At 43.6% G+C, this 11,263-nt stretch overlaps 1 protein-coding gene and 1 long non-coding RNA gene across 10 annotated transcripts in view; one reads left to right on the top strand and one right to left on the bottom strand.

The window, feature by feature from the left end:
• Positions 1-717: 717 nt before the first annotated feature.
• The window catches only part of nav3 (neuron navigator 3), a 194,515-nt gene continuing 183,969 nt past the window's right edge, over positions 718-11,263 (top strand). For all 9 annotated transcript variants that reach the window (XR_001963294.2, XR_001963293.1, XM_051077602.1 and 6 more), the window contains exon 1: positions 718-1,351. Coding sequence is in view for 7 of the 9 variants with exons in the window: in XM_051077602.1 (XP_050933559.1) it covers positions 1,094-1,351 (258 nt within the window). In the remaining 2 variants the exon portion in view is untranslated. The remainder of the gene's footprint in view (positions 1,352-11,263) is intronic.
• On the bottom strand, positions 6,134-10,237 carry LOC108897447 (uncharacterized). Its single transcript, XR_001963296.2, has 2 exons — positions 9,543-10,237; positions 6,134-6,697 (listed from the first exon to the last, which is right to left on the bottom strand). It is a non-coding gene; the product is annotated as an uncharacterized LOC108897447 (long non-coding RNA).

Genomic DNA, 11,263 nt, shown 5'->3' with positions numbered 1-11,263 from the left:
GAGTCATATATATTACTACTGAGGGATGGATGAATGTATATAATTATTTATGAATATTAGTCAAAAAATGTTAAATGTATGTTTGCCATTATATTTGCACTTGATGGATGTGTATAAGGCTATTTTTTCATTGCTCCTGTGCAGGAAGAATAAAGAGAAAAGCAAAGTGAGTATGGCCAAGAGTAACTGAGAGACAGAGTATAGTCCATTCTGAGGCAAAGAACAACCAGCTTAACAGTAGAAACCAGTTTAGCAACTATTATTTCAGTGTGGTACCTGATTAAAAGTACATTTAAAAAAAAAAAAAATCATAAAAACAACTTCCAACAGCTGTTCACTGGAATTTTCCTTTTCTTATTTCAACCCTCAAATGGTCTTTTTAAAGATTTCCTTATTATGTATAACTCCTAGGGCTTTTTCCCCTCTCACATTTTTACTATTTCTCTCATGGAAGGGAGGGGCAGCTCCAGATGTAGACGGAGAGAGTGTGTCTATTTCCAGTGTGCAGTGTTAGCGTGAGGAGAGAGGGAGAGAGAGAGAGGGGGACAGAGAAAGAGAGCTGTTTTGACAGTTGTGTCGGGGAGCACTGAGCACTCACACACACACACACACACACACACACATAGACACACACACACGCGCGCTCAGCCAGGTCTCTGTAATCACGGTTTTGCCGAGTGGTGGTTATACCTTCCAGAGGAGTTCACGCCCCCTTGAACTGTTTTGGCTGACTTTGTGGTACACTTCTGTCAGTGAGAGAGTGAGGGAGAGAGAGAGTGAGGGAAGGGGAGGGAGCAGAGTTTCTTGTGGGAGGAGAAGGAGGAGGGAGTGAACAGGGGGAAGGAGAAGCCTTCTCAGTTTCTGTGAGTCCTGCTTGCTGTAGGCAACAGAATGAGCGCAGTTGCTTTCCTCTCAGTCTGAGAGGCAACTGCTGTTTTTTTCTTTTTCTTTTCTTTTTTTTTTTTAGTTTTCCCTTCCTTTCCTGTGCCTGACATCAAGAGGAGACGCTGCAGATTTGTTTCCCTTTCCTCACAGTACTTTTTTGGACCTCTCTCCCACTCCTGTGTTATTATTTTTGTGCCTGGGAAGTACCATGCCGGTGGTTGGCGTAGCCTCCAAGCTCAGGCAACCCTCCACAGTGGGCACGAAACCGGTGCACACGGCTCTGCCCATCCCCAGCGCGGTCAGGGCAGCCACCTCGCAGGGCTACATGGCCCGGCAGCAGGAGCTCAGGGCAGGTGAGGGTGCCCCGGGGCTCTCCTGCCAGCTGTCAATCAAGTCTGAGTACCAGCAGGAGAGGACGCCTGAGGGGAAGTCCAGAGCTGAGACGGAGGAGAGTAAGATCTGCAAGGTTAGTGGAGACAGGGCAGACTCTTGCTGTTTATCTGTGTAGTGCATGTGTGTGTGTGTGTGTGCGTGCAGGCAGCACAGTGACACTCCACAGGTGTCAGGGATGAAAGAGCCAACAGTGTCAGGCTTGTCGGGCTCGCTCTTTCTCTCTCAGTTGGTCTTGCTCTTTTTCTCCATCCTGGTTTGAGCAGGTGTCTGGCTAGCTCTGAGTTGGAGCACACGGTGGTGAGTCATGTGTGTTATGGTGAGATGATGTCGCTGGTTTGTGATCATCTAAGGGGGGAAACTAGATGAGTAATCCATCGCTGGCAGTGTATTACCTCATCCTGCTGCCCATTCACTCTGTACATAATTTATCTGTGTGTGTGTGTGTGTGGAATGGAAAATTCAGGGATTGTGTGTGTTGAAGTATTTAGTCAAGACTATTAAGATCCCCACCTGTGAAGTGAACCATGTCAGCTCCTCTATGGAGGGAAACTAATACAGGGGTAATGGGTGCTACCTGAGAAGCCCCAAAGATTAGGGGAACATGCTCTTTATACACTCCCCCACTTCCCCCCTTTCTTTCTCCTGACGCTGGGTAATATTTCAGATAGATCACCAGTGCTGCCCCCTTGCTCCCAGAGCATATTCTCAATACCTCCAACATTGTCAAAATGTTGCAGATGGTTTAATGGACGCACAGAGATCGTTGTTAAGTGCTTCGCCATACTAAACTCAGCCTGTGCCAAGTTCTTCCCCTTTTTGCAGAAATGTTTGGCTCCGTTTCTCAGGCTGCTCCAGAGAAGGCGGTGTAAAGTCCATCTCGAGGAGGAAGGAGTTTTCAAAACTCCGCGCCAAATAGTTTCAGCAGCACCTCGGCCCGTCCCACATCCAGAGCTGTCAGAGCAAAAACTGAAACTTTCCTGTTTGGCCGGTTGATCTCTCCTCCTCCCCTCTTCTCCACCCACCGCTGCCTTTTTCTACCGTTACAAGACTTCCTGACAGAGACAAAAAAAAAATGAAAAGACTCCCTGACCCTGATTCTTTTTCTGGCTCTAAGACTCCTGATACTGAACAAAGCTGCTGATTTTCCTCGTGACCTAGAGGAAACGTGGGCAGAAGACATCAAAGCATGGGTCAGTGCTCCCCTGCCTCTAAATCCTCCCACTGTGTCCATGACTGAGTCCAAATCGCCTACAGGGTGACTGTGAACGAGGGGGGGGGGGGGTCATCATTAACCTGCTGCTGAACTGGCAACTTCAGCTTGACTTTCAGCTTGTTAACACAACTGGCTTCTTAAAAACCTCCTGTTTGGTCCATTAAAAGTCCATTAAAAGAAGCTGTTTATGTTTTGAGTTTTTAGAGTTTGAAGAAGATGAAGCTGACACACCTAAATTCCCACACCTAACTCTTTCTTACCTAATTTATGTAGCAGTCCATTATTTTCAAGCTTTTCTGTAACAGATATGCTGCAAGTACACTCTGAGCTAAATTGCCTGAAATGTACAACCGCTGCACCTTGCTGTAGTCCCTGTCGTTGGAAAAGCTCGTAGGCAGGCAGAAACACTTGCCTGCCCCAGCCTGTCGGTGTGGGTGAAGAATGGGTGGTATGGAGGGGGTAATTAGTCTGTCTAATTGTGTTGTGTAGTCCCTTTAAAGAGCTTTACTCTCTGGGGTTTCAGAGGAAAGAAAGGGAGAGAAGGTGGAGTAAACGCTGTCATTACTCCTTTAAATTAACCAGCACTCCTTGTTTTTTAGTGTGGAATCCTATTATCAAGCGGGATCAAGCGGAGAACTTTGTGTGTGTGTGCTTGGCTGCATGTTTGTTTGTGCACATGCAACCCCCCCCCCCCCCGTATATACAATAGCGCCAGCATGTGTTGGCTCGTTTGCCTGAGGTTAAACATATTCTAAAGTGGGTGGCGTTTGCCAACGAAAGAGTGATTTTAGTTATTTGGTGGTGGTGGAAAATTCCACCTGTCTGCTCAGTGAGAGCCAGGCATCAGCATCAAGGTACTGTACCCTGACAATATTCTGTAGTGCTTGTGCCTGCAGAATGATTATGACACAAGTGCAAGAAAAATACATGAGGGATAAGTGATAAGGAGAGAGGAAGAAGGGATTTGTTTCCTCTTTGATGTGGTGTTTGCAGAAGACAGCAGGCCTGATGTTGTTTTGAGCAAAGCCGAGGAGGAAGTCCGAATGAATCCTAAGACAAGCTCGGCTGAAATAAATCCGATCTGCGGCTCAGCCTGAAGCTGAAGGCCCACCTGCTGTGTTTGGACTGAGAGCTTTCACGTTTAACAGATGTCGCCCTGGTGGAAGAAGTGTCACTTCTTGTTGAATGACCGTCATGCTCGCGCTCCATCTGCGAGACGAACTTCACCGAGCCGATGCAGGGTGCCGCTGGGGAATCTAATGGCATGTAAAGGGCACAAGCTGCCCAGACAAGGTTCATTTTGGGCACCATTCAGAATTATCTATGCCTCATCTCCACAGTATTAATACAGTCTCTATTTATTGTGTGATAGATAATCCTTGTGGATCCACACAATAGGCTACACCCAGTTTCATAGGAGTGTCCTCAAGTTGTGTCTGGATTGTGTGTATTTGTCTGAGCACAAGTGTGTGACACTTAGATAAGTTTTTAAGGTGAGCTCATGAAAATCAGAGTTATTGTAGATACTTCAGAGAACTACTGAGCATGATGCTGTTTGGTGAACACAGAGCTAGTTGACCCCAAAAATGAAACTTAGCTGTTGACATAATGCCTTGACCTTTACTTATTTCGACTTGTCAAAGCTTAATCTAACTATTAATATAATGAATTTAACCTTTTGCACTTGTTCCATAGTTTAAATGGTAGTGTAAATGGTAATTCTAGTGTGTTTTCACTATAAGGACATTTGGTAATGCAAGCACGTTGTTCCAGAATGAAAGACACCTGAAATAATTCTTCCAAAGTACTATGAGATAGTGTTCTTATTAGTGTTAATCATCTGGAAAAATCATCCTGATGGCATCACATCATCATTTTGAATGAGTGTATCTGATCACCAAGTTTTGTGTGTTTTTTCACTGCCTGCGTGTCTATAAGCTCCCCAGCTAACTTACACAGCCGATGTCCATGTTGCACAGTTCTCACAAACTTTAGCAGGTAGCAGCATACGCCTCCACCTTCTTTGGTGGTGTTGTGCAACACCTGCACTGCTCCGAGGTCCTCCCTCTTAATCCATCTATGAATTTGGACTGTCAAGGCCTCCAATTTCCCCCTCCGTGACGGAGACGAGAACAAGGCGAGACGTTTGCTCTTCCTGTTGCACTCTCCGCTGACAGTTCACATCAGTCACTGCCTCTGGCACTGCGAGATGACGCGCTGGAATGAAGAGCTTATCTGAGTCGACTGGGCTTTAATGAAGTGTCAACGCCACCGCCACTGATAGGGAATTATCTTGTGCATCAAGAGTTTTGGCAGCTGTCCAAATCAGCGCAGCCCAGGGACTTTGGGTAATTTAGAGTTCCTTTTTGAGGTGGAGCTGAAAATTGCATCGCACCTTTTTATTAAATCTACTGTTCGACAGAAGAAAAAATTATGTTGATTGGATTCAATCTTTATTCATCCTTGAAAAATTGCTTGGGTTCTCACGGGGTTTATCTAAAGTTATGTCTATTCCCTCCTTGATGATTCACAGCAAATGCTGTCCTATGCCTTCCTCTGATTTGAGTTAAATTTCTGTAATAACCTGCTTTGCAAGCTTAGGACGTTACAGTGCAAACCTGTTTACTATAAATTACATTTGCTGTTGCAGTTCAGTTGTGGGAGACAGGATTGTTCATAGACAAGCTTGCTTCTGCAGCCTCTATGGCTTCAGTTCCTTGGTCTTAACACTAAGAATACGGCCAATTACTGAATTCAGTTTCCCAGTATGATGAAGTTTTGGTCAGGTCAGCTTCCAAACACCAGTTAGTTTAGCAATTAGAGTCACACAAAAGTCCCATTTTATTGCACCCTCAGTGCAATTTTATTCCAACCCTAAGAGTAAAATGTTTGAGAAACTCCAGTTGTGCTTTCCTTTTACAGGTCTTGTAACTATTTTTCTTTTTTTTCCTGCCATATCCTCTCTTGTGTCCACAGAATACTCACACTGTGTGTGCTGAATGTGTCTTTATCTCAGAAATGCAGCTCATTGTGTACATGTCGCAGGCTGATATTTTTGCTAGCTTCTGATGTCAGTGAAATGTCCCAAAATATTGCTCTTTGTAAATAAGTTTGCCGGAAGTGCAGACGAGCTCCAGACACACTCACCCACTTAAAGAGCAAAAAACATCCTGCTGATTCTCTCTCTCTCTGGTGTGTACATGTGGTGTGTATATTGAGGACTAAGGAGAATAATCAGGGTCTGTTGTTTAATTTTTTTTTTCTGCTGCTGATGCAGCTCGTACTCTGGCCTGATAAATGCTTTAGGCAACAATATGGGTGGGTTCAAAGTAGGAAAGTGAGGTGGAGTGCCTCAGAGAATAATGCAGGGATCCAATGAGTTTGAGTGAGTGAGTAGAATGTAAACTAACCTCTCTCTACTCTCCCTCTTTCTCTCTTCTCTGGGTGAGCCTGATGCTTTCTGTTTCTTTTGTCCTCTCACTCTTTTTCTGCTGTTTTTTTAGAGTGATATCTCCCCAGCTATTCACCTTATGTGATATATAATTACAACTTACTGAATTTAAAATTATAAAAATAAATACACAAAACAGATATACTTGCACAACTTAATCATACCATGAATTTAGAGTCACACTCAGCCTCTAACAATAATCAGACTGCTTGCATTTATTCATATGCATGAGAGAAATGTGCACTTACTGCTGCTGTTACAGTCAGTTATAATCAACATTTGTATTTATTAGCTCCATTACAGTGACATTTTCTGTATGACCTAGCATTTGGAGTGATGTAAAAGAGGAATATGAATAGGAAACTTGTGGAATATTCGATAATTTGTCTGCAATCGGAACCATACTCGACCACAATGTTAGGATTTAACAGCTGTGCACTGGCCTACTTCACCTATGGAAAACTTCAGCAGTGATGCATTCATAATTCTGTCCAGCACATCAGTGGTCAAAGTGTGCTCTCTGTCTCTCTCTCTGTCTCTCTGGCTTTCGCTCAGCTCTTACCCCCCCCCCCCTCCCCCTCCAGTGGCTCCAACGCCGCTGAAACAACTGAGAGAACGCAGGGAGTGAGAGGGGGGCCAACTTGTTCCAGTTGAAGAAGAGGGGGGTGGGGGGTGGATAGGATGAGCTGTTGGAGGGGTGTCTGAACGTGTCCTAGTCATGGGTGGTCTGACTTGCCGTGTGCCGGACTCCATATCTGGAAGAGAAGTTGTCGTTGTGAGGGAGGTGTGAATGCTAAACAGCAGGGAAGAGCAGAGCTGCTATATTTGCACTTCTTCCAGCCAACAGGGTCAGAGAGTGATCTTTAAAACACACTGTGATGAGACTGCAGTGGCTGTTAGACTTTGATTGTTTCTACGTTGCAAAAAGAATCCTTAACTTCTTCAACTTCAGATAGAATGACATCAGAGCTGACTCGAACACCGCCTCAGTGAAAAACAACTTTGCAAAAAGATGCAGCCCCTGAGTGTTAATGCAGGTTTAGCATGATCTTAATGTTCTCTCTGCTGCTCTGAAGTAGTTTGTCCCTGCAACTGTAGCAGCATTGCAGTTGAAGGTCAACAAGTCTGTGGTCTGTTCAGCCAATCAGAACTAATGTGTTAACAGGGGAGTCCACCCCAGCTCACTTGGCCTGCTCCAAGTTGGAAACATGGCAGTGATTTTTGGTCTAACACATGATTTTGAACCATAAGATTATCAAATTAAACCAAGTATCAGATTAGGTTAACATATGCTACAGCTGAATAACTACCACTAATGTGATTCACTCACATTTTTTGCATTAGTCCGTCCACTTCTGCAACATTCCCCCACAGTGCCGAGATTCCTTAATGACCCCTGGGTCGAAATTGGGAAAATACTTGAGACAATATTATGCTTTCCAGGGCTCTCTCTCCCTGTGTCTTTTGTCTTGCACGCAGTATTTCATTGCCTCTTGTGCCGCGGGGAGTCTACTGTCGGCTGTGGTGTTTAAATCTTGGAGTGAGAACACACAGAGCGGCTGGTGTTTACAGTACAGCCACACCGGTTAAAAATACCCTCCCCTGGAAGTACACTCATAGTGTTCACTCCAAAACACTCCGAAAAATAAGACTCTGCAAAACAACTTCAAGCACATGAGCTTAGCAGGGAAACATTTTTAGCCAGAAATCTATGAAGAAGATTCCATGCTATGGATTTTGAATCTTGCCTCTTTTTAATGGGATAAATGAAGATGACCCATTTTGACCTCACACTACCTTTTAATTGAATATTAAGCTGCAGACCTGGAGTTTAGAGACTTAGTGCCTTGCTTAAGGACCCTTATGCAGGATTGACATTGTACATTTCATCTTGGTTTTTAGGTCTCCATTCACTCTCTGACCTGAGGCTGCATAATTCAACAAATCACTGAGATTAAAGTGAACAAAGTCTCCCAGTGCCCTGTTATTGTCTCATCATATTCTGAGGTTTCTCTCTGATGCTTTGTGTGTGTGTGTGTGTGTGTGTGTGAGGCATCATGGCACTGATTAGATGCAGGAAAAAGTGTAAGCGTGTGCTTGTGCGTGAAAGAAAGCAAGCCTGCTCTCATGCAGAGGCTGGTATGGCGTATGCACATATACACTCGCTCCAGGCCTTGTGCTAGTTCAAAAGTTGGCTTGTTAAATGATCCAAGAGAGGGACGGTTCACTTGTTTGTTGTTTAATGCCATAAAAGAAGAAAAGCAAACATGGAGAAGCAAAAGAAGCATGCATTAGATAAACTTTTCTCCCAGATATTTTATGTTAAAAACATGTATTTAATGTTATTATTTATGCTGTAGCAGGATATTTGACTGTAGAAAGAAAAAAACTTTTAACACTAAAGGTCTACTACACCAACACACAGACCAACACACTCACATAAATACACATAAAGATGCACATCTAACAAGTACATTCCTCCAGAAGTTTGTCAGGTTTGTCATCTTTGCTTTGTCAGATGAGGCAGAAAATGCTGTTACCTATAGCTGGTTTAATAACAGACCAGACATTAGTGTGCAAGTGTAAGAAATGTTAAAACTCATACTGCATGATGATGTCAGAATAGATAATCTAAAGGTTACCGCTGTATATACAAACACCTAAACCTATAACATCAGACATGATAAGCACATCTCTTAAGTACAATGTAAATTGAATGGTTAGGTGAAGTGTTTTGGGGCCGGAGCTGCCTAAAAGAAATAGTTCAATATTTTGGAAAATCTGACTTCCTGGACACTGTGGGTTTGTAAGGCAACCAGTGGAGACTCCAGGAACTCACCAGCTCAGCCAGAAAGGAGTTCCAGCTTGTAACTTCCTGAAAATCATAAATTGTTTTTTTTTTTTTCCTTTTGGTTTTTGCATGGAACACCACTCATTTTGCACCTCTGTGTCTGTTTACAGGTGTGAAATGCACACTTGTGTCAGTTGTGTCTGTTTTTGTAGTAATAGTAGTAGTAGTAGATTACTATTGTAGGTTGCTATAAGGTCTGTGGAGAAACATACACACATATAAACACACATCCATGCACAGGGAATGTATGTTTTGAGCATGTTGCAGTAGTGGATCATCTCTACCTCCACCTCAGATTTCTTCCATTTGTCTCTCTTCAGCTATCTGTCGGCAGTCTCTCTGCCTGCTGTGTTTTCTTAGCATCCTCCTCTCTTCTTCTTTTATTCTCCCTCAATCCCTCCTTTTCACGTCTTTCCCGGCTCTTTTTTTCCCTCTCCGTCTCCTGTCACTGTCTTTCTGCTCGTTCCCATTCCCAGCATTCCTCTCTGAGCACTTCCCTGGCCTCAACCTTTCTGTCTCTCCTGACTGGAGCCTTTCTCTTATTCCACTCCCTCCAACTCACTTACTGGTTTTTTCCTTTGACCTTTACCCCCCCCCCCCCCTTTTCTTTTTTGGTATTCTTTTTTTCCAATCCTTTTTACCATCACACTCAACCATTCCTTCTCTCTCTCTCTCTTTTCCTTTTCTGTCTATCGTTTCCTCTGTGATATTTATAATGAGAAAAGCAGCAGGAGAGAGTTAACACACACCTGGCCCAGTTCTGTCTTTCCAGCTGTCACAGATAACCTTTCCTCTGCTGAACGAATAGGTCACCATCTTCTCTTCTCTTCTCTCTCTTCTCTTCTCTTCTCTTCTTCTCTCCTCTTCCAGTCCTTCTGTCACTTTTCTGTTTACCATAGCAGTGTGGCCTGTGTGATCTGACTGTGGCCTATAGGCAGCTGCAAGACAAACATCAGGGAAAGCCACAACAACTGTTGTCAAAAGTGTCCAACCAAGCATGGACAGGGAGCAAACATGCTAACACATCCCATAATGCGCTAACAAGGGCAAGTACCCTGTGTATGTATGTGTGTGTGTGTGTGTGTGTTGTTTTTAGGCATGCAGAGAGAATGATTGCTGATGGTATGAGTCAAGCGAGCGGTCTCTGTGGTATTGACTCACAGCTTACACAGCAGTGGCGGTAGATCACTAACTATCAACATGATTACTAGGTTTCCAAGGCACCTGGGAAGGGGAGGCGGGTAAGACAGAGTAACTCTAACTATACAATCATGTATATTGTACAGGCTCATAGTGCAGATTTGACTCCATTTTTTTAAAGGTTGTTGCTTCTAGCTGTAAGAAACAATGTTAATCACAGTAAACAAGGTCCACATGAAGCAACAAAATAAATTGATTGGTTAAGAAACTGGTTCATTTCCAGATGTATTTTTGAAAAAAATGAAACACCAAAAAATAATATAGATCAAAAGAGCTTCTTAATAAGGTCTGGTGCTAAAGACTCAACAGTTCATTTGTCACTTTACACATGCTCCTGTTTGCTCCACGTGCACTCCTCAGTAAAAAACAATGCGGTTTCAGTTGGCAGTTCCCAGGTGTGAATGTTTGTAACAGTTTGAAAGTGAAACACAGTGTTGAAAACACTGCATCAATCATCCACCCCTGGGTTACATTTAAGGGTTGACTATGGGATGTTTTTGATAAATAAATAGAAAACACAAACCAACCCTCAGATGCAGATGGCGGGATGAAAAGCTCATTCTGGTGGGATGCTGGGTGGTGGTTTGTTGCTGTACCCTCCCTTGGCACGAGCTTTTACAGGGCGCTTAACAGAGCGCGCACACATGTTTTTTTGGAGCGGTTAGCCCTCACATTTAGACTCATCATTACCCACAACCAGCATCTATGCTCTCATTATTTTTCCACTTTTTTTTTTTTTCAATCCAGACATGTCGGTTTTCTTATTTTCTGTATTTTGTATGTGCAAGCCTTATGTAAGAGCCAATAAAATGCCAAATGGAAATCATTACACTTTCCCATATATTTCTGTATGTTTAATCTGAGCACCATCGCCCTGTTAGGGATTTTCTCGCACGCATTTCATGGGATATTTCATTCAAATTGCCTGACAGTACCATGTGTGCATGCATGTTTAACATGGGTGGCCCCAGTTACATCAAACCCCTGATTCTTTCACCTTACCCTCCTTGAATTTAAAATATGGTTGTAATGGAATGTATTGAAAGCTGAGGTTTTAATTCTGAAATGCGTGATCACTATCAGTTGGCCTCTCTAGTGCTATCCTGGCAGTGTTGGTAGAATATCGGACGCACTAATAAGCGCAGCCCCTGAAGATTTACAGTTCTGGAAAGATCATGCAGGTCGAGGCAGACTCGGTGATCCTAATGTAGTCATGAGGTCATAGGCTGACTCAGTGGTGCGTGACCCCTCCAGCCTCTGGCCAGCCTGT

Source organism: Lates calcarifer, linkage group LG18 (assembly GCF_001640805.2).
Source record: "Lates calcarifer isolate ASB-BC8 linkage group LG18, TLL_Latcal_v3, whole genome shotgun sequence".
NCBI lineage: Eukaryota > Metazoa > Chordata > Actinopteri > Centropomidae > Lates > Lates calcarifer.
Note: the sequence above shows the minus strand (reverse complement) of the source record. Positions and strands in the feature narration are given on the sequence as shown.